We start from the raw sequence: 24,659 nt of genomic DNA, 5'->3' as shown, positions 1-24,659 counted from the left end.
CTATCCCTGCCCTTCACTAAGAAATGTTAGTACTTCTACTGTTTCTTCTTGTGCTTCTTGGGTTGCTGCAGGTATGACCAGAACATACAGGTGAGGTGGATTAGAGTTATATGTGTAGGTTCCACCAGGGTTCTTCTTCAGAGCTGCAAGCCTAAAGTGAAGGGTTCCACTACTGCTAGTTTTGCTTGGGATATCAGTTCTGGTCTAATGGAGGAAGAGAAAACACAGATGATGAATTTAATTAAATCCATATGATAAAAAAAAGAATAAGCACAAATTCTATTCAATAGTTATTCAAGATATCTAACAGGTAATACAATTCACAAAAAAGACTCCCTTATTTAATTATGTTTGTAACCATGTAAGAAGTTATATATATATATACATATTTTATACATACATATATATATCCTGTTTTATTTTTACTTTGTGAACACTCCTCTCATGCTCTTCTTGTATTGGTATTTCAAAACCAGATGTTGATACCATTTTAGCAACAATATTGAAAATTGCAGTGTCTAAAAGGAAAAAATAAGGAGAGAGATGAGAAAAAGAGAGAAAGAAAAAATGTATATCATAGAGAAAGCAAGTAGAGGGGTAGATGGGAAACTGGAAACATTGGTGTCAGGTAATGTGCACTAATAAAGTGATGAGTATTGGACATTGTATTACTGAAACTCAATCATAAACAACATTAACTATATATTATGGTAATTCAATTAAAATATCAAAAATAAGAGAGAAAGAAGAAAACAAACAACAGTAGCATGCATCTTTTTTTCTGGAGCTACAAAGAGGATGTCAGTCTTTTCATAAGCATACTGTGTACTTTGGTCACATACTTATAGAGTTGTAGAGAAATCTTAGCTTAAAAATGGTATACAAAGGTAAGATTAATCAGTGATAACAATTATTTAAAGACACTTTTTGAATATACATTGCTGAAATATAATAACTGCCAGTTGAACATTATGGTAAAATAAATATATAGCATAGAAATATAAGCTAGTATAAGAACTTTATAAAAATTTAATATAAGAATATATATACTTTACAAATATATGGACTAGCAAGGGGAGATGGAACTCTTACTCCACTACATTTGAGGTCTTGAAAAATAAAACTAGACAAGATCTCTAAATCTAAAAACACAGCACACCTAGAGAAAATCAAAGTAGATTTCAAAATAAAAAGCAAAATCTGCAATTGAATGAAAAAAAATTTCACAGAAATCAATCTTAACAAAGTGATAATGGGGCGTCTCACAAACAATTTAAAGTAACTACTATGAAGAAAATCAATGAGATCCACTAACAAAGACCAAAACATATAAAACATGAAAACAAATACAGGGTGGAAGGGAGTTATAGACCTAAGGGAGTGAATCACCACAGAAAATGAATTTTAAGCTACCATGGAAGGAATGAAAAATACTCTCAGAAAGAAAACCATAAGTGTAATAACATAAAATGTCCTCAAATGTAAAAGAGAAGGAAACAAAAATTTTTAAAAAATTAAAAAAATCTTGACTATGAGAGTCCATTGGAAGGGGTAACCAAAAAAATCATACAAAAGTTATGCTGGTTTCTGTTACCTTTGAAGTGCAGAAGCTTCTAGTTTAATATAGTTCCATTTGTTTGTGTTTGTTTCCACTTGCTTCGCAACTGGTGTTCATCCTTGAAGAAGCCTTGAGCTTTAAAGTCATGCAGTGTTCCACCTACTGTTTTTCTTTTTGTACCTTATGGTTTCAGTTCTGATATCAAGGTCTTTAATCCATTTTGATTTGGCCATTGTGCATGATGTGAAAGAGGGCTGAGTTCTCTTTTTTTGCATTACTTGACCTGTAAGCCCAAACAATACCACTTGTTGAAGAGGTTTTTCTTGTTCCACTTTATGTTTGTTGTCCCTTTATTAAAGATTAGTAGATTGTATACCTGAATTTCAATCTCAGAATATTCAAGTTAATTTCATTGATCTGAGGGTTTGTCTTTATTTGATCACCATGGTGTTTTAATGACTGCTGCTTTGTAAGTAGAGTTTAAATTGGGTGCAAGTGATGACTTCCTTCTTTTTCCCAGGGATTGTTTTAACTATGTATTGGATGTTTATTTTTCCAAATGAATCAAAAGTATTTAATCCACAGCTTTGAAAAATGTCATGTTTTTATATATGGAATGAGAGAAACTATTCATTCAATATCTACCTGATTAGGGGCTGATATCTAAGATATACATGGTACTAATAAACTGAACAAGGAAAATAAAATATAAACATCTAACTTAAACCAAAAATGGGCAAAAAAATTAACAGGCATTTATTCAATAAAGAAATACAGATGGCTAAAACACACATAAAAAATGTTCCACATCATGAATCAGAAAGATGCAAATCAAAATACAAGATATTATCTCACACTGCAAAGACTGGCACACATTTCAAAGAAGAATAAGAACCAGTGCTGGTGCATATGTGGGGAGAAAAGGGCTCTCATTCACTCCTGATAGGAATGTAAACTAGTCCATTCTTTTTTGGAAATCAATATATATATATTCTTAAAAATAAAATAGAAATTGAGCTTCCATATGATCTAGCAGTGCCACTTCAAGGGCTATACCCTACGAACACAGAAACACCATGAAGAAAATCTCTCTGCATATCTATGTCTGTTGCAGCACTATTTACACTAGGCAGTGTCTGGAAAAAACCCAAATGCCTGAGAACAGATGAGTGATTAAAGAAACTTTGGTACATCTTCATCTCACACCACAAAGATTGGCGCACCTCACAGAGAATGAGAACAAGCAGTGCTGGCGGGGATGTGGAGAGAAAGGAACTCTTATTCACTGCTAGTAGGAATGACGTCTATTCCAACTTTTATGGAAAACGATATGGAGCTGCCTCAAAAAACTGGAAATCGAGCCCCCATATGATCCAGCTATACCACTCCTACAGATATAACCTAGGAACATAAAAATACAATTCAAAAATCCCTTCCTCACACCTGTATTTATTACAGCGCTATTTACAATAGCCAGACTGGAAACAACCAAAGTGCCCGTCAACAGATGAATGGCTAAATAAATTGAGGTACATATAAAAATGGAATATTATGCAGCCATCAAGAGAGATGGAGTCATAAAATTTTTCTATACATAAATGTTCATGGAATCTATTATGCTGAGTGAAGTATGACAGCAGAAAACAGACACAGAATATTAATTTATATATGAGTTTTAAGAAAAATAAAATACATTTTTGAAATAATTCTCAGAGACAAAGAGATGATGGCTGGAAGGTCCAGTGCACAATATGACGCTCACCACAAAAACTGGTGAGTGCAATTAGAGAAATAACTACACTGACAACTATCATAACATGTGAATGAATAAGGGAAGTAGAAATCCTGTCTCAAATACAAGTAGGGGGTGGGGAGGAGGTAGATTTGGGCTACTGGTGATGGAAATGTTTCACTGTAGAAGGTGGGTGTTCTTTATATGACTGAAACCCAACTACAATCATATTTGTAATCAAGGTGTTTAAATAAAGATATTTTAAAGAAGCAACATTAATACATCTACACAATGAAATACTATGAAGTCATAAATTTTCTTGTAAATAAATAGATATGGAGAGTATGATGTTGAATTAAAAGAGTGATAGACATAGAATAATCTTCTGGGATATTGATAATCATTTGTGGAATATAAGTGAAATAAAATATAGTATTATAATCATATCTAGAGACAACAGAATGAGATAAAGGAGGACTATTCCATCATCAGAATCTTGCCACAATGAGTGGGGAATACATGTGGATAGAGAAGGGACCTTTATTACAAAGATGGGTGACCTGATCAATCGGGACAAGAAATTAGTCCTTAAAGAAGATAAAGTGATATGCATGCTAATGTTCATTACCAATAGTGAAAACGACAGTGAAAAAAAAGGTAAGAAAGAGAAAGAAGTAAATTATCTTTTCTAGAAACAGGCAGTGGGTGGAAACTTGGGACACTGATGGGAACATTGCACTGATGAAAGGTGGTATCCATTAAATGACTAAAACTCAATCATAAAAACATTGTGACCAGGATACTTAAATAAAATTTATAAAAGGTAAACTAATCGTATTTTCTAGAAAAACCCTGGATGCTAGGATATAATAATAAGAAATTTACCATTTTAAATAATCAATTATCCTATCTTAAGATGCCTTATCCATTTATATTATTATCTGTATATGATAGGAAAAATACTTCCTAGATGAACAAACTTAATAATTTACCACCACCAGATTTGCACCACAAAAATATGTTGAAAGTAGTTCTTTCAAATAGTCAAAAACAAAAAACAAAAGAACACTGAACCAAAAGAAATATGAGGAAAAAGTAAATATGAGGAACAATAATAAATATTGTTTAATAATTATACCAATCAAGTATATATAAATCATTAATAGATAGTATTTGATATGAGGGCACAAAAATATATAAAATATTTATTAACTGACCCAAAGCCAATACCTACACAATACTCCAATAAAAGAATTTCTCAAAACACCACTTATTATTATGAATAGATCAATATAAAGTCAAGAAGAAAACAATAGTTTAATGCAATTTACCAGATTGAATTAATAGATGTACAAAAATAACATGCCAAAAGAAATAAATTATTCTCAAGTTCACAGGAATATTTCAAGTGATATGTGTTAGAACACAAATAAACCGGGGCTGGGAAGGTGGCGCTGGAGGTAAGGTGTCTGCCTTACAAGCGCTACCGTAGGACGGACCTCGGTTCGATCCCCCAGCGTCCCATATGGTCCCCCCAAGCCAGGGGCGATTTCTGAGCGCATAGCCAGGAGTAACCCCTGAGCGTTAAACGGGTGTGGCCCAAAAACCAAAAAAAAAAAAAAAAAAAAAAAAACACACAAATAAACCAATAAATATAGGCTGGAAAGATAGTCAGATTAGGGTATTTTCCTGCCATGCCTCCAACCAGGATTCAATCCCTAGTATCCTATATGGTTCCTGAGCACTGCCAAGAGCATATTTTTAGAGTTATTCTTGAGTGCAGAGCCAGGAGTTCCTTCAAAGCATCACCAGATGTGACTCAAAAACTAAAATAAAACAATCTCAATAAATATATGAATACTGAAATCATTTAATGCAGTAGCCCAAGGTGCCCAAGGCTGCCAAGGTTGCAAGCTACATAGTCCTAAGGCTGCAGAGTTGTAAGGTTCCCAGGGGCCTGTGAGGCCCAGATGCCATCTAAATCTCTTTCCTTCTCTTGGAACCTCAGGGCAGCAGCAGGCTTCAGTCACCAGGAGGTGACTTAGGTTTTTCTCTTTTCTCTCTTCAGTCCCAGGGATTTAGATGGAAATTCACCAGCCAGAGTTGGACAGGGGAAACTTGGGTTCAAAAAGATATAAGAGAATAGTAGCAAATCAGGCAGCATTTCACAATTTTTTTTTATCTCTGGTCCCCTGCAAGGCAGCAGGCATTGCTCTTGTCACTATTCTGGGCCCCCTCTCACCAGTCCCAATTTCTCTTTTTATACAGCATGACAAGGGGCCTGTCTAGGGGCATGTCCAAGCCCAACTACCATATATCTTCTAACTACCAACCAACTATCTCCAGCTATCTCTTCCAACTGCCATAATATACAACACTTCATTTTCTTATCACAATTTTGTGAAGAAGACAACTACAAAAAGAAAAATGGAGAAAATTCAAGCATGGACATAAGAAAAACTGAAAATGAACAATACGACCCGATGGGATGAAGTAAAAACCACTAATAAAGATGTTTTTATATGAAGGTCCATATCAAATCTAACTTTTCAGCTAAAATAATAAAAAAAAACATACAATAATTTTCAAAATAATAAAAAGAAAGGAAAATAATATAAAAGATTAATAAAATTTAGAGCTATTTTTAATAGCTCTAATAAGCTCTAATAAGGAAAAAGAAGAAAGCCTGTTTAAACAATAAGAAAGGGAAAAGTAGAACATGTGGTCGACCCGGGATGGACCAGAGTTTTGATCTCTGGTATCGCATATGTTTTCCTGAACTATCCAGGATAATTTTCTGAGTGCAGATTCAGAAGCCCTAGTCACTTCTGAATATGACCCAAAATCACAGAAAATAAAAGAAATGAGAACCTAGAGAATGTAAACCCATGGTCAAATTGCTATATTGTCGACATGAGACTGAGTTCAATCTCTAGCTTCAGATATATCTGCTAAGTGTGATCTGACCTTGCTGTAAACAAAAGCCTCAGATTATCATAACTAAACTGTGAAACCCTTTTTATGCATCACCATTATCAAGTTGTTAAGAACCCATATGTTTTTTTCAATAAAAAACATATGGATAAAAGTCAGAACTTAAGGGAGCATAATTTTAATAGACTAAACAGATATAAAAATAATCATAAGGGACTAATACAAACATCAATGTTTAAGTACATAACAAGAAATGAGCAGTTATTTTCTAATATATAACCTTCCAAGACAGGAAAAAATGGAAAGTCAATGAGGCAAATCACAAGTAAAGAAATAACAATAATAGTCAAAAGTTTCTCACAGGGGCCGGCAAGGTGGCGCTAGAGGTAATGTGTCTGCCTTGCAAGCGCTAGCCAAGGAAGGATTGCGGTTCGATCCCCTGGCATCCCATATGGTCCCCTCAAGCCAGTGGGGGGACTTCTGAGCGCTTAGCCAGGAGTGACCCCTGAGCATCAAACGGGTGTGGCCCGAAAAACAAAAAACAAAAAGTTTCTCGACACAAAAGCCCACATTTAGATATCTTTACCAGTAAGTGCAACTACTATTTCAACAAAGATATGACTTATATTATTAAACTCTTATAAAAATCAAAAAGACTAACATCACCCTGATTCTCAATAGAAAATAAAAAAAAACCAGAAACCCACATAAAAAGATCATAGACTTATATCCCTCATAAACATAAATTCAAAATCTCAATGAGTTTAATCCAAAAATACTTTAAAATGCAAAATACAACTACCAGATTGCTTAAATTGTAATAAATAACTTGTATTTATAAATAGCAAAAACAAATTACTGTCAAAGTACAACAAACATTGCTTAGATGCTGTGAAAATGTATTAATTGTCAGAAATAAAAAATATAGAGGGGTCATTTTTTAATAGAGTCCGAGACAATCATACACAGAGGTGTTAAAACTGTATTTCTAAAATTTTAGAGTATTATGAAACATGGTAAATAAATGAAATTTTATTTAAAATATAATTTCAGAGGCCAAAGAAATAGTACGGGAGTTAAAGTGCTTTCCTTTTGTATTTTGCCAACTCTTGTTTGACTGCCTAGCACCACAATAGACCCATGAGCTGATATGAATGTGGACAACAGTGCTTCACCCAATAAAAAAATAACTCTTAGATAAATTTTCCAATCGTATATAAAATTTGTATGAACATTGAGTAGAAATAAAAAAATGATCAGACTTAAACACCAAATCTAAAGCCAATGACAACAGAATCAATACTCAATCTACAACAAGCTAGACATAGAGGGGACCACTTATACTCACAGCCTGGGGGCAAAGGAGGGGGATATGGAATACATGCTGGGAACAGGGGTGGAGGGAGGACAACATTGGTGGTGGGAATGCCCCTAATTCAGTGTCACTATGTACCTAATATATTACTGTGAAAGATTTTTAATCTGGTCAAATTTGGAACTCTGGTCAAAATTTTAAAAAAAATTAAATTAAAAAAAGAATTAAAAAAGAGAATATATTACAACAGACAATGTGTGTTATACATTAGTGCTGGTATATAACAGATTTTAATGTTTTCACTTTTAATAGCTATTCTAATAACTTATACAAAAGCTTTTAACAAGTGTTTTTCTATGACTGGAGAGATAGAATAGTGTGTACTGTGTAAGATATATATCTTGCATGAAGCAGAACTGGATTTAAGTTCAAATACTTTTTTTTTTTTTTTTTGTGGTTTTTGGGTCACACCCGGCAGTGCTCAGGGATTATTCCTGGCTCCAGGCTCAGAAATTGCTCCTGGCAGGCACGGGAGGACCATATATGGGACGCCGGGATTCGAACCGATGACCTCTTGCATGAGAGGCAAACGCCTTACCTCCATGCTATCTCTCCGGCCCCATAAGTTCAAATACTTTTTGTTTTTATTTTATTTGTTTTGAAATCATTGTGAATTATCAAGTCCTTCATAGTTGGATTTCAGGCATACAATGAATCGGGGTCAATCCTACCACCAGTGTCAATAAATATCTCTCCAATATTGTTTCAGAGTGCATCCAATGACACCGAATTTTGTCTTCTGCTCTGACAGTAAAAATAGTCTATGTTTTAGGTTATATTGTTATAGTTTGGGTCTCTTGATTCTATTGTTATTGATTGGCTTTGATATTTAGTTCTTTCCTTTTTTTATCTCCACCAATGTACCTGAGACCACTTGGCTCCTGGACCCCATCCTTTCTTTTTATTTCCTTCTTAATTTTATAGAAAAAAGCAGAAATAGGATCTAAAGCAAAGTAATTTGTGTTCCAAGGTTCTATGAAAAAAGCAGGAGCCCCTATCTAAAAAATAAAAAAGGTGGCATGTTGTTGCATAGGTACAGCAAAAGTTGGGGAAAATAGAAAGGAAAAACATTTGGCCTAAAAACAGTGTTTCTATACCCATGAAGCATCTCGCCATAAGGCCAACTATAGGCTTCCAGTATACTAAGATGTCTAACCTCAACTTTTTCTTCTTTTTATTGTTTTTGTTTTTTGGGGGAGAGGGGCACACCAAGTGTCACTCAGGGATTATTCCTGGCTATATGCTCAGAAATCGGTCCTGACTTGGAAGACCATATGTTATTCCAGGTTTCGAATCCAGGTTCATCCTGAGTCAGTTGCATGCAAGGTGAATGCCCTACTGCTTTGATATCACTCCAGCCCTCCCAGTGTTTTCTTTATGGTCCAAGAAAATGTCACCCTCTATCATGGTTGTCTCAGTAAGACTTCTGTAGCTAGAGATCCTGGGTTTTTCACAGATTCTGTGTCAAAGTCAGGATTTCATAGAGTCTTCTGGTTTAATTTCACAATTAGGTGGAGAGACAGAGAAATCCTCCCTGAAGGCACGTTGTTGCTGTTTCCATGTTTTCAGGGTGTCATATGAACTGAACCAGGAACAAGTCCATGCCAGGGCAGCATTAGGGCCTTTCCTGGTAGAAGTTTGATCCCTGTTGCCGGTGCAGAAAATCATGCCAAAGATGAAATTCTAAACTAGATCTCATTCCAAAGATGGGATTCAAGGTTCAGGAGTAAATGGCCAGAGCCCGATCAACTCTAAGGCAAGTCACTATGAGAAATGTTCAGGGCCAAAGATCCCCCTGAAATATAAAATTTAGGAATTTCTATCTGTATTAGATAAGAACTTCTATACATAAGATTTCCCCAATTTGAAGTACCTATGCAAAAAGGACAATGCCAAATGATACTACTGGTTCATATGGGGGTAATAATAACAAGCTAGACAATTTCTATAACCTGGTTCTATCGTGAACTCAGTACTCAAGAGAAACTTATTTACTATAATTTTCTACTAAAATAAAAAAGATGGGGAAAATTACATCTACATGAGGAAATACACAATAAGTATCATAACTATTAAGGAAAATACATATAAAAGAATATACAAGAAAATATTCATATTGCCTTTAAATCTTCTGAAATTGTCTTGGTTTGGGGTTAAAATTAGGAGCACAGTTTCAGCCTGTGATGTGGTCTTTTGGAGTCTAAGAAATGACTACCAGAAGTCATGGGTCAGGAAATGTCTTTAAGCTAATGGTCTCTTAAAAGCCAAAACTAAGGGGCCGGAGTGGTGGTGGCACAAGCAGCAGGGCACCTGCCTTGCACGTGCTAACCCAGGATGGACCACGGTTTGATTCCCCCACACCCCTGGCATCCCTTATAGTCCCCCAAGCCAGGAGCAATTTCTGAGCACATAGCCACGAGTAACCCCTGAGTATCACCAGGTATGGCCAAAACAACAACAAATAGCCAAAAATAGTAGTGAGAAAAAGTCTAAAGAGAAGGAAAGTGGGAGAAAAGGTGCTGCAGCAGTAGTGGCAACTTCTTCCCAGTCCAATGCAAGGCTGGCTGGGATGCTGTCCCTTTACTTTGGGAGCTGACTGGCAGCTGATTGGGTGTGGGGGGAACATTCTGTTCTGATTCCTAAGGAATTAAGAACTGGTGGTAAAAAGGGTTAAATAGGGAAAAAATTGAATAACAGGGATGAGAGAGTGAAAGGATAAAGAATGATTTGTAAAGTGGTAATCAGGGAAGGGAGAAAAGGAAAGGTTATATATATAACAGGGGGGAAGTACTATATACCACATAGACATCATTATGTACAATACAAACACAAATAAGACAGGCATAGATGTGGCTACCACACACACACACACACACACACACACACACACACACACACACACACACACACACACACACATAACCACCACCACCACCACCACCACCACCACCACCACCATGAAGATTGATCCATAGGTTACAGTTGACCAGGTGGAACAGGTCAGAGCACTTAAAAATTATAAAACTGGAAGGTCAGATGGAAAGGTTTTCCAATTACTAGGCAAATTATCATTGATGAAGGAAAACTTTGCTGGAGAAAGGCTTCCTGGGTAAGATTATGCATAGAGTATTCTTAACACAATCATAATTTTTAAGTCTACAATACTAAGTAATATGGTAATGAGCACTATATAGGTGTCCACACCATGGAGTATCATCTATTAGGTCTTGAGAATCCTGGTTTCTTTCCTAAAAACAAATTGAAAACTTAGGCATTATTATATAATCGTAATCCAGCTTTAATTGAAAGAAAATTGCAAAAACATACTCAATGAACACTGTAGCAACAGTATATGGCACGCAGTTGCCTATTTCAATGTTATCTGTGGACATACGCATTCATCATATTAGTAAGTATACTAAAATGAAAAATGAATATATTAGAATATTTGTCAAAACATGATAATAATGAGCACTGTATTTTGAGTCTAATATAATATAGCACTGCAGTGCAAAACTACGGTGACCAACCTATATCTCTAAGATCCATTGAGAACAAAAAGATTAAAGAGTTATTACAAACATATTAAAATTAAGATACCAAAACTCTCTTATAGTGAGCACTAGAGTGAGAGTCCAGGGCTTCCAAATGCATTCTTCACTTATTTCTGTGGATAAAAACATTAGAATATTATTATAGACCTATATAAATTGCAGTATTTGAGCAACTGCTCGATCTACACAGCCATATCTGTTGCTGCAGGTCTCTTTGAAGTATAAAAAAAATATAAGATTTGTGTTTCTCCTTTTCCACTCATATTGTTTCCTTCTCCTTGATATATTCTGGAGCCAACAGTGTTAAGACAACTACCATTTAAAAGATTGTGTTTCTTAGTGCAGCTATTCTAAATACCATGTATAAGTGATATCATTTTTCCTTCGTCTTCTTCTGGCTTATTTAATTTGTCATAATATCTTCTAGTGCTATCCATGTTTCTGAAATTGTATGATTATCATTTCATATAGCTATGTAGTATCCAATTGTATATATGTACCACATCTTCATGATCCACTCATTTGTTTTGGGCATTTTGATTGATTCCAATTCTTAACTATTGTACTTAGTGCTGCAATGAATAGTGGTATGCATATATTTTTGGGTAAATTTTTTCTGTCCTGGGGATAGATACCAAAAAAAGAGATTGCTGGGTTATCTGATATTCAATTTTGAGTCTACTGAGACTCCTCCTTACTGTTTTCCATGGGGGTGTGTGTGGATCAGGCAGCATTTACACAGTAGTGGATGAGAGTACTTTTCTCGCCACATCCCCACCAATAGAGATTGTTTTCAGTATTTTTGTTTGTTTTTGGGTCACACCCGGCGGCTCTCAGGGGCTACTCCTGGCTATATGCTCAGAAAATGCTCCTGGTAAGCACAGGGAACCATATGGGATGCTGGGATTCGAAAACCGTCCATTCTGGATTGGCTGTGTGCAATCAAATGCCCTACCACTATGCTATCTCTCCAGCCCCGTTCTCAGTTTTGTTTTGTTTTGTTTTTGGCCACACCCCATGACGCGCAGGGGTTACTCCTGGCTCTTCGCTCAGAAATCACTCCTGGCTTTAGGGGACCATATGGGATGCCAGGGATCAAATCATGATCTGTCCTAGGTTTGCCGTGTGCAAGGCAAACACCCTACCACTTGCACCACCGCTCAGGCCCTGGTCTTCAGTATTTTTGATAAGTGAATTTCTCATTGGTGTAAGATGATATATCATGGTTGTCTTGATTTGGAATGCCCTAATGATAAGAGATGATGAACATTTTTTTTAATTTGTCTGTTGTCCTTTTTTTTTTGCTTCTCAGCTATTGTTTTAAGTTGCCTCAAGTTAAGCCAAGAATAAGCCCTGAACATAGTCAAATGTAGCCCAATAGCAAATATATATACATATATACTTTTCTAAGCATTTAATTTTATAATTGTCCTATCATTACTATTCATGGTATTGGCAAGAAAACAGAGACTCCTTATAAACCAAAAACTGAGCATCTCATAACCAATTGAGGTTTTTTATTTCAAACTTAACAATCTGTTTAATCTTATTTCTCTTATATGGCATTTACCGTGCTTGATTAAGGCAATCTGTGTAAATAAATTTCTCTTTGAGTTTGGTCTGGATACCAAAATAAACAAAACAAAACAAATTTCTGTCATACAAAGAAATAAATTTCTGTTGGCCTTTTCAATATTTAAGATATTTCTCTGAATGGATTTTTAAACTTGATTGATTATATTGCTTAGTTTTTGAACAGTAATACTTTTTCCCCTGTGATAAGTGAGCATTTCTATGAATAAAATCAAACACTTATGCTGTTCTCTGTTCTAACTAGAGACAACAGTTATTTTGATTCCAAGGAAATAATACATCATACAAGAAAAAAAGTTCCATTGGTTCTACATTTACTAAAACAAGAAGATAATTGGTCTATCAATGGAAAATACAATTCAAGCGTTTTATATTGTATTAGACTCTGTAGACATAAAGGGAATTCACCCCTCTGATAAAGATTACTGTCACAGGATAAATTATTTACAATAAAATATGGAGCTATAGGGGCCTTCTGCTTCTTGAATTAAGAAGCTTACTGCTCACCCCAACAGTTCCATGGAATAGGATGACCTGGATGACCCTGTTCCGCCATAAATTACTGTTTGATCTGACAATTCAGATCCATCAAAAATGTTGTGCTGGACAATAAATAATTGCTAGGCAATTATTTTACCACTTGGAGTTAATGCAATCGCCCAAGAGGCATACTTTTGAATGTTTTGATAACAAGAGGGAAGAATTGCCCATGTACTTGAACAAAATGCTAGAAGCCTGGGTTCAACTCTTGTATTAGTTGACCTCTAGTCACTGATCAGCTGTAAATGCCCCTAACCACCAAATATCATCAACACAAAAGTGCTGTGGGCCAAACCTGTCCGCTAGACGCCAGCGCCTGCAAACAGATCCTTCGTGGAGTTTTCGGGAAAAAACCCGCGGGGAGAGAGTGGGTACACGGATGGCGAATGACGGAAAATATGTTGTAGAAATGAATGAAACCACACAGATAGTATGGGGACTCTCGTTTACAGAAACGGAGACAAATTTATTTTTTGAGCTGGTAGCTTTTAAAGGTTAGAGACTTGGAAGGCAGATGCAAATTCTAGACATCAAAGAGGCTGGGAAAAGAATGAAGGACTCTAGCTTAGATTAGCATATAAAAGAGTTGAAACTGAAGGTGAAAAAAGCAGCTTGTTTTGGGTTTGCTAGTTTTGGGTAAAACAGAAGGAAAAGGTAATTTACAGGTGGACTGTTTCAGAGTTTCGGGGAAACACTGAATATTACAGAGGAAAACTGAAAATTGCTTCGTATTGAGTAAACAGAGAAAAACTGAAAATTACTCTGTTTTGGGTAAACAGAGCAAAAAGTGAAAATTACTTCACTCATGAGCTAAGTTGAAAAACCAGTTCTTGGCACCAAGGTAGTTTTGACAGTGGGAGACTTTTGGCTGGATTGATTGCTGTTCTAGGAGAAAGAATTTACTAAGGCCTGATTTTTAATAAAGGTTTAAAATAAAGAGAGAAATAGTTACAGCCCTTATGAAATTATGTCCAAATAATCCACGCAAAGGGTCAAGTGATTTTGACTACTCTAAGCGGGCCTTTTTGGCATATAATTTCTTTCTCAGGAGGGCACTCTACCTTGTGGTGTGTGCCTCTTCTGAGTGGGATGTGACACAAAAGGAAACTTCATAAAGTGTTGTTGAGAAAGTAGACTCAACCTAAAAGGAAAATAATATGGAGATCTCTCAAAATATTTCAAACAGTTCTACAATATTATCAAGCAACCCACTGTTAAAATATTATAATATATCTAATTTGAAAATTTGTATGTACACTTACATTCATTTCAGCATTATTTTTAATAGACAACATGTAAAACACAGAAGTGCCTAGAAACATAGAAGTAACTAAAGAAGATATGATGATTATGCTCAGTAGAATACTAGTCATACAATACCAAAAACAATTTCTTTGAATTTTGTTATAGAATTGTAAGGAGCTTTCAAAAATTAAATGAAGTCAAATATCAGATATTCTCACTTGTATGTAGCATACAAAGAATGAAGGGAATACACAAAGCCAAATGAAAATAAAACCCTTAGATTCAGAAAATTCTGAAAGTACTGAGAGATTGTAAGATGAAGAACACAGAGGAAAGGAGATCCTATGAAATGGAGTGGAAAAATACTAGTATTTTGATGCTGGGTGGTGTCCAAGACTACTTATTTTGAAAAAAAAAATTATTTTAGAAATGATATATATCATATGAAATTGATATTAATATGTATAAACTTAAACTCCAGAAATAATATAAATCATTGCCTCAGTAATTTGACCAATGGACAATGATTCAATTAACATTCCTATCTAGATCTTGCATTTAAAATAATAGCAGAAAATATTGATATTAGGGGCCGGCGCAGTGGTGCTAGAGGTAAGATGTCTGCCTTGCAAGCGCTAGCCTATGGTCCCCCAAGCCAGGAGCGACTTCTGAGCACATAGACAGCAGTAACACCTGAGCGTTATTAGGTGCGGCCCAAAAATCAAAAAAAATATTGATATTAGTATGTAGATAAACTGTCCGGTTCGAGGATTCCAAATTCTGCTCCGTCGCGGAGAAATGAAGGGAGACCAACTCAAGCAAACGCTCAGGTGGATTCTTTTATTCTGGTACCAGGGTCTACCGCTTCCTCCCACAGAGCAAAGCCAGAAAGACCGCGTGCTACGGCTGGTTCCCCCTTATATAAGATGGGAAATGGGAGGAGAAGGAAGTAGAATGATGCACTTCCTTGAGGGCTGGGCTTCCACCATGATAACACAGATCATTGGGTGAGGTAGGGTTTCCGGCCCGATAGCGCGGATCATTGGGTGAGGTAGGGGTAGAGGCGGGACTTCCGCCACAATAACGCAGACCATTGGTGAGGTAGGGTTTCCGGCCCGATAGCGCGGATCATTGGGTGAGGTAGGGTTTCCGGCCCGATAGCGCGGATCATTGGGTGAGGTAGGGGTAAAGGCGGGACTTCCTTTTCACTAGACGCAAGCTTGTAAACATGTGGTCCTTTCCTAAGTAAAACCTAAGTAAAACCCGGCATGGATCTAAGTAAAACCCGGCATGGATCTAAGTGAAACCCGGCATGGATTTTATTCCTTTTCATCTCCCCACTTCTTGTAGTAAAACTTCTAATCCTAGAAGTCAATGTGGTCAGGGGCCTCCACTTCCTGATATTCCTGGTCAAAATTATCTGCCTGAGCTAATTCTTGATATTGTTGACGTAATACCATAAGTTTAACGTCCCCAACCTGGGCTCGTATGAACGCAGTGATCCGATTGATTATGCATGGACCAATGGCTACCAGAAGTAAAAGGCTCAGAAGGGGTCCCAGTAGGGGCATTAGATAGGGGAGAATCCCACCCCATAAGGACCATAAGGGACCATCTAATAGCTCTTTTCTTCTTTGGGCAAGCTCCTCTTGATGGTGTCTGATCCTGTCTCGCACTATTCCTGACTTGTTAGTATAGAAACAACATTTTTCTTGCAAGGCCACACAAAGCCCTCCTTGCTCTGCCAAGATCAAATCTAACCCCCGCCTATTTTGTAATACCACTTCAGCCACGGAGTCAAGCTGGTCCAGCACATCATTAATGGAATTATATACTGTCTCCACATCTGAAATTAATTTTTGCGAGAGTTTGTTATATTTGTCTATTGATATGGCTAGCCCTGCGCTTCCGGTTGCTAGTCCACCTGCTACCCCTAGCCCTACCAGTAGGGGCAGGAACATTATAACTTGTCGAGACCGTCGGGTGCCGCCTAAGAGATCAATGCTAGGCAAGGGGATGGACTCTGTCCCCGGGATGATGTCAATGTTGGGGAGCACTAATGCTGGGACGCATATTCCGGTCCAGTTCTGGGGAAAAAGAGAGTAAGCCAAATTTCCACCACATATCCATGCCCGTCCCGGAGGTAAACACCCTGGGCTAGAGGGAGCAGGTAGGACTTCTGAACACTGAGTAGCCCCTACCTGACCCAGGTCTACAGATTCGGTGCTATTATGCGAATAGCAAACGGATGATTCAAAGCTAAAAGGGACTACCTTAAAGGGTTTGACATAGGTACAGCTAGAAGAAGCAAAGGTTAGATTACCTAGTTGGACAGGGATAGCCAAAGGCCAATTTTCCCCCATTCTCATACAAAGCCAACAATCAGCAGCTAGAGTAGGGTTAGAGAAATTAAGAAGTTTGTGAGTTTCTTCTAGGATGCCATGAGTATTTGGATCTAACTTCTCAGCAGGCATCCGGGGTCGGAGGGAGGGGTGCCGGGGCCACTTAGGCATTTTAGTCTCCACTTCCTTTGTAGCCCAGTCTATGGCCTTTTTTTCTCTTTCCTGGTCTGTTGGCCCTCCACCATCCGAGATGTGAATGGGTGCCTTTAGGGGCCAGCAGACCAAGTCTCCCACTTCAGCCATGCAACTTGCGGCTCCATAGGGAGATCTATAGCTACTAACTGTCCATTTCCCTCCTATGCTCCCCTTGTAAGTTTCAGTGAGTCTGGCCACCAGATATGCCCAGTTATTTTTGGTACACTTTCGATACTCCCGATAGCACCGGGAGTGAACTTGAGTAAGCTCCACACATCCAGCAGGGCACTTCCCCCCCGAAGAGGGAGGCAAGGGTTGAGGTTTTTCTCTACACACCCATTCTGGTTTTCCCCCCCCTTGGGAAGAAGTAGGGGACTGGAGGTAAGCAATTCTAGTTCCACAGTCTACTGCTCGAGTGTACAGGAGCCTACTGTTGAGTTGATAGCCTCCCATACAGTCACAGGGGTTTCCAAATAGTTTTTTTACCAGTTCTTCTGGGCTTATGGGCTCATCGAGTCCTCCTTCAGCCAGTGCCAGGAGGAGCATTGTTAGAGTCAGAGGGCATATCAGGGCTAGAGTGCGTTCGCCGGACTCGAATCTTGAGAGGATTCTCGGTGCGCTCCACTTTCCACTCATTACGGTTGAGGTCAGCAGGGGCAGGTTTCAGATGGGAGGCGTGAACCCAGGAGGCAATGCCGTCCACCTTAACAGCAGTAGGGGTGATCAGAAGGACGACATAGGGTCCCTTCCACCGAGGCTCCAGTGTCCGCGAGCAATGTCGCCTCACCAGGACCTGGTCTCCCGGCTTGAAGGGATGTGGCACCGTCAATTCTCCGGGTTCATATGCCTGTCTGAGTTCTTTCCAGACTTGGCTTTGTAGGGCAGCGATGGCGGCCAGCCGAGCTGCTAAGGGAGTGGAGGGGGGAGAGAAAACATCATAAGGCTCAAAAAGCATTCGCACCGGGGGGGGAGCACCATACAACACTTCAAAAGGAGTTAGTTTACACAAAGAGGGCAAAGGGGTATTCCTAGCCCTGAAGAGGGCAGAAGGTAGGAGGGTAGTCCAGTCCCCTATGCCAGTCTCTAGAGATAATTTGGTTAAAGTCTCCTTAATAGATCTGTTCATCCTTTCTACCTGCCCTGAGCTCTGCGGGCGATACAAACAGTGTAATTTCCAATTTATGCCCAGGGTCTTGGCTAATCCCTGACTTACCTGGGCCACAAAAGCTGGTCCGTTGTCTGACCCAATTACCTGAGGAAGTCCAAACCTGGGGAAGATGTCATCTAATATCTTCTTAGCCACCACCTGGGCTGTTTCCTTCTTGCATGGGTAGGCTTCCACCCATCCTGAAAATGTATCTACAAAGACTAGCAAATACTTTAGTCCATATTTGGCAGGCTTGATTTCAGTGAAATCAATCTCCCAATGTTGGCCTGGTCTCTCCCCTCTCAGTCTTTTTCCGGTTCCCATCTTAGTAGGATAGGCATTTACCAGTTGACAAGGTTGGCAGGACCTTACAATTTTTTCCGCCATTTCCTTTAGCCTCTCTGGTTTTGGTACCCGAGGCCATTCCTTAATTAACTCCATCATTTTTCTGGCCCCTAAGTGGGTGAGTTGGTGAAGAGTTTGCAGATACTGATTTACCTCTGGTTCTTCAGAAAGGGGGTCTACAGTTGTTGACACTGGTGGGAGGTTGTCAGGTTCAGTAACAATAAGTGCAGGGATCTCCTTCATGCGGGATGCCGCTGCCTTTGCTGCTTCATCAGCTCTTCTATTTCCGGACGCGACGGTTTCCTTTCCCGTTTGATGACCTGGACAGTGAACTATCGCCAGTTCTTTGGGTAGGAGAAGAGCAGATAAAAGACGCAATATCTCTTCTTTGTGTTTAATTTCCTTTCCTGCAGATGTCAGGAGTCCCCTCCTTTGGTAGATAGCGCCATGGACATGGGCAGTTCCGAAAGCATATCTGCTATCTGTGTAGATGGTTGCCCTTTTTCCTGCTGCCATTTCTAGTGCTCTGGTAAGGGCTATCAACTCAGCTCGCTGAGCAGAGGTCCCCTCTTTCAGGCATTTGGACCAGATAACGTCATGGTCACTCACCACTGCAGCCCCAGCTCGTCTCTCTCCATCTTGGAGAAAACTACTCCCATCTGTGTACCATATGACATCAGGGTTCTTTAATGGCTGGTCCTGTAGGTCCCTTCTCAGCCCACTCTCTTCGGCCAGCAAATCCTGGCAGTTATGCAACACTGGTGTCTCTGACTCTTCAGGGAGCAGGGTGGCCGGGTTGAGAATCACAGGTAGGCCGATAGTTATTCTGCCTTTGTCTAGAAGGATGCTCTGATAGTGGGTAATACGGGCATTTGAGAGCCAACGGTCGGGGGGCTGTCGAATTATACTTTCCAGAGCATGAGGGGCTATTATAGTCAGCTTTTGTCCCAAGGAAATTTTATCTGCATCCTTTACCAGAAGTGCAGCTGCGGCTATTGCCCTCAAACATTTAGGCCACCCACTGGCCACTGGGTCTAGTTTCTTTGATAGGTAGGCAACCGGCCTTTTCCACGGACCTAGCGTCTGTGTCAGCACTCCCTTTGCCATTCCCCCTTTCTCTTCTAGATATAAGGTAAAAGGCCTGCTAGCATCAGGGAGGGCCAGGGCTGGGGCTGTGAGCAGAGCTGTTTTGATAGAGTCAAACGCCCTTTGGCATTCATGGGTCCACTCAAACTTGGCATCCCCTTTTGTGAGGGGGTACAGTGGGGCTGCCAAGTTGGCGAAACCAGGGATCCAGAGGCGGCAGAAACCTGCCGTCCCCAGAAACTCACGTAACTGCCGGCGAGTAGTAGGTGCAGGGATCTGTGCCACGACCTTCTTCCGGGCCTCCGTCAGCCATCGCTTTCCCCCTCGTAGCATGTATCCCAGAAACGTCACCTCTCTCTGGCACAGCTGCGCCTTCTTAGCTGATGCTCTATACCCTAGCCGAGCAAGTTCCTTCAGCAGGTCATGGGTGGCCTGCTTGCAATCTTCTTCAGTTTTTCCTGCAAGTAAAATATCGTCCACATACTGGAGCAGGGTTACCTGGGGGTGCTGGCTGCGGAAGAGACTTAAGTCTTGGTGCAAGGCCTCATCAAAGATGGTAGGAGAGTTCTTAAATCCCTGAGGCAATCTGGTCCAGGTTAGTTGGCCTGAAATTCCTGCCTCAGGATCACTCCACTCAAAAGCAAATAAGGGTTGACTGGCTGGATGTAGAGACAGGCAGAAGAAAGCGTCTTTTAAGTCCAATACACTATACCATACTCTTTCAGGACTTAAGGTGCTGAGAAGATTGTATGGGTTTGGCACAGTGGGATGGATGACTTCCACCTGGCTGTTAACTGCCCTTAGGTCCTGTACTGGCCGATAGTCCCCAGTTCCAGGCTTCTTAACTGGGAGTAATGGAGTATTCCAGGCTGACTGACATTTTACTAAGACCCCTTGTTGGAGAAGTTTCCGGATATGAGGAGTTATGCCTTTCTTCGCTTCCTGACTCATGGGGTACTGCCTAACTCTCACAGGGACAGCAGTAGTTTTTAACTCTACCACTACTGGAGCCTGTAAGGTAGACAACCCCAGTCCAGCAGTTTCGGCCCAAGCTTCTGGAACTAGTCTCAACCAAAAGTCGGTGTCTTGGCTTTCAACTGGCAAGGGGTCATTTGTAAATAGTCTATATTCATCCTCAGCCCTGATGGTCAGGACGGAGGTGGTAAGTGGTTGAACACTGGGATTAAGAAAAGCAATTTCTGGACCAGTTTCTTCAAAGGTTATCTGGGCTCTGAGTTTGGTTAGCAAGTCTCGTCCCATTAGAGGTGAGGGGCAGTTTGGTATGACCAGGAAAGAATGCTTGATTTCTCCTTTCCCCAAGTCCATAGTCCGGGAAGTAGTCCAGGAACGATAGCTACTTCCATTTGCTCCTTGTACTAAGGATTGCTTACTAGAGAGGGGTCCCAAAGGTTTCTTTAGGACCGAGTATACTGCCCCTGTGTCAAGTTCAAAGTCTATGGGAGTCCCCTCCACCTTAAATTTAGCCCTGAGCTCCCGGAGGGGGTTGGAGCCCTGACCCCCCTATTCAGATTCAAGGGCCAGGGTCCTTGAAGGTTGAGGGGATCGTGGGGGTTGGGTGCTACGAGGGGATCGTGGGGGTTGGGTGCATTCCCGAGCCCAGTGTCCCCTCTGGCGGCAGCGAGCGCATTGGTCCTTGTCCAGGGGTCGGCGTCTTCGTGGGCCCAGGTCCCTACCTTTCTGACCTGTGCTAGATCTGTCTACTGCTACTGCCAAGACCCTTGCCAGTTCCTTATTCCTTCTTCTGTCCTTTCGTTCTTCCCTCCTCTCTCTCTCTTCCCTCTCTTTCTCCTCTGCTTCTCTCCTTTCCCTGTCTCTCTTCTCCTGCCACTCTCTTCTCTCCTTTTCTAGTCGCTCCTCTCTTTCTTCCTTTGTTTCTCTCTTACTGAACACTTTCTCAGCCTCCTTTACTAGATCTTGTAAAGTCTTTCCCTGGATATCCTCCAGCCTCTGGAGTTTCTTTCTAATATCTGCTGCTGACTGTCCTACAAAAGCCATAATGACTGAAGCCTGATGAGTTTCAGAGGTTGGATCAAAAGGAGTATACCTCCTATAGGCTTCCATCAGCCTTTCTAGGAAAACCCCGGGAGGCTCATCGGGTCCCTGTATTACCTCTTTTACCTTGGCTAGGTTTGTGGGCTTTCTAGCCGCTTCCCGGAGACCTCTCATGAGAGTCTGGCGATAGGTGGACAGATTCCCCCTACCTTCATATGTGTTGGGGTCCCAATCCGGTCTCCGCAAGGGGAAAGAGTCATCAATAACATCAGGTCTGGTTGTCACCAAGCCATCTAATCCTATCACATTTTTCCGGGCTGCTGCCAAAATGCGGTCCTGTTCTTCAGTAGTGAACAGGGTACGAAGCAGCTGCTGGCAGTCGTCCCAAGTAGGCTGGTGGGTGTTCATCAGAGAATCTAAAAGATTAATTAACCTAGTGGGGTCTTCAGAGAAAGAGGGATGGTTAAGCTTCCAGTTATAAAGGTCAGACGTGGGGAAGGGCCAATACTGGAGGGCAGGCATCTCCCCCCCCTCCCATCGTCCATTATGGGCCCTACTGGCCTCAGCGGCATGATTGGCAAAGCTCCAAATGTCGAATCTTTTTGCCTGCTGCGGGTTCCCGCAGCTGGCCCTGCTCCCTGGCTCTCATCCGGCAAGGACTCTGGGGATGATGGAGGCAAGCAAGTTGCTCCTCCCCCTACCCCCTGGAGCACGTGAGAAGCTGCTCCTTCCCCTCCCCCCTGCAGCACATGGGAAGTTGCTCCTCCCCCAGCCCCCTGGAGCACGTGGGAAGCCGCTCCTCCCCCAGCCCCCTGGAGCACGTGGGAAGCTGCTCCTCCCCCAGCCCCCTGGAGCACGTGGGAAGCTGCTCCCCCCCCAGCCCCCTGGAGCACATGGGAAGGCTGGGAAGCTAAGGAGAGATCTAATGGGGAACGGGGTTCTGCAGTCGCCTCCCCTGCTGGAGCGGAAGGGGTGTGAGCAGATGGGTTGTAAGGGGGGGGTTCAAAGAGAAGTAGGTCCGTAGTGTCAGGGTAAATGCGGGGCACAGCTCGCTCCTCTTTAGGCTGTGACTCCGATTCCCTTTTCTCCTTCATGGGTAGGATCGTAGGCTCCAAAAGCGGCTGTAAAGAAGAAGGTTTAGGGGGGGGAAGGAATGGCCGCACCCAGTCAGGGGGACTGGTACAGAGGTCCTCCCACATGAGAATGTAGGGTTCTTGATCAGGATGTCCATGCGGCCCCGGTCGGTACACGATGTCTCTCACTCTGCGAACTAGGGAAATATAAAAAGACCCCCCCCTTTGGCCATCCAACTTGAAAGGCTGGCCACTCAGCAGCACAGCATGTCTGCCACTTGCCCCTTTTTACGGCTAGGGAACGATTTTGTGCACGAGTCCTCACTTCTGACCAGTGGTCCAGAGTGAGGGACAAAGGAGTTGTCTGCTTCTGTCCCATAATGAGAACAGTAAATCAAAGGAGTAGATGAGGAAAAGATTTGGGGGGGGGCAAAGGAGGTGAGGATAGAAGAGTTCAAAGAATTTAAGCCAACACACGTCTACAGAACCTACACACTTACACGACACAACTACAATGGAACAAGACAGAACAGAGGAGCAAAACTCAAAAACAGAAATCTCTAATTAATAGAAATAAGGTTCACCACAGCAGCCTGGGGAACGTCTTCCCCGCTGCAAACTCGAACTCCTGGGGGCCCTCCAGGGTCGTGACCTATAGTTTCTGAACTCGTCAATTCACTACCACCCGGTATCCACTTCGAGTGGGGACTCTCAGGTCCTCGGTCACCCTACCATTTCCCTACTTCCATTTTTGATGCACATCCAGTCACAACAACATAAAGTATACTGCCAATTTCTACCCGAAACAAGTTACAACCGACAACATAAGATACAGTGCTAGCTTCTACTCACAACAAGTTACAACCAACAACACAAGATACAAGATACAGTGCTAGCTTCTACTCACAACAAGTTACAACCAACAACACAACAACACAAGCTACATTAATTAGAACCCACCGAGTGGTCCGTTCACTACCCCCGCTCCGGGCAGATCTGGTATCTCCTGGCTGGCTCGCCAATGTCCGGTTCGAGGATTCCAAATTCTGCTCCGTCGCGGAGAAATGAAGGGAGACCAACTCAAGCAAACGCTCAGGTGGATTCTTTTATTCTGGTACCAGGGTCTACGGCTTCCTCCCACAGAGCAAAGCCAGAAAGACCGCGTGCTACGGCTGGTTCCCCCTTATATAAGATGGGAAATGGGAGGAGAAGGAAGTAGAATGATGCACTTCCTTGAGGGCTGGGCTTCCACCATGATAACACAGATCATTGGGTGAGGTAGGGTTTCCGGCCCGATAGCGCGGATCATTGGGTGAGGTAGGGGTAGAGGCGGGACTTCCGCCACAATAACGCAGACCATTGGTGAGGTAGGGTTTCCGGCCCGATAGCGCGGATCATTGGGTGAGGTAGGGTTTCCGGCCCGATAGCGCGGATCATTGGGTGAGGTAGGGGTAAAGGCGGGACTTCCTTTTCACTAGACGCAAGCTTGTAAACATGTGGTCCTTTCCTAAGTAAAACCTAAGTAAAACCCGGCATGGATCTAAGTAAAACCCGGCATGGATCTAAGTGAAACCCGGCATGGATTTTATTCCTTTTCAAAACTATATCAATATAACAAAATTATTTTTTTGGTTTTTGGACCACACCCGGTGATACTCTGGGGTTACTCCGGCTAAGCACTCAGAAATCGCTCCTGGCTTGGGGGGGGGGTCCCAGGGACATCGGGGAATTGAACCGTGGTCTGTCATAGGCTAGCACACGCAAGGCAGACGCCTTAAGCCCTGCACCACCTCTCTGGCCCCGAATTTAACAATTTTTGTGGATCCTTTTGTTTTATTAAGAACATCCTCCTCCTTCAGAGTTATTTCATTTATAGACTTGTGCCTTATCTTCTTGTGGCCATTCTTAAAAATGGAACCACTCAACC

At 41.2% G+C, this 24,659-nt stretch overlaps 1 protein-coding gene across 1 annotated transcript; it reads right to left on the bottom strand.

Moving 5' to 3' along the window:
* On the bottom strand, window positions 1-23,111 carry LOC125997088 (uncharacterized). The gene is given in 6 exon segments (XM_049765581.1): window positions 1-204; window positions 16,313-16,377; window positions 18,074-21,429; window positions 21,496-22,097; window positions 22,553-22,929; window positions 23,015-23,111. Coding segments are annotated over 6 exon segments (4,701 nt in total).
* Window positions 23,112-24,659: the final 1,548 nt, after the last annotated feature.

Source organism: Suncus etruscus, chromosome 1 (genome assembly GCF_024139225.1).
Source record: "Suncus etruscus isolate mSunEtr1 chromosome 1, mSunEtr1.pri.cur, whole genome shotgun sequence".
Lineage (NCBI taxonomy): Eukaryota > Metazoa > Chordata > Mammalia > Eulipotyphla > Soricidae > Suncus > Suncus etruscus.
Note: the sequence above shows the minus strand (reverse complement) of the source record. Positions and strands in the feature narration are given on the sequence as shown.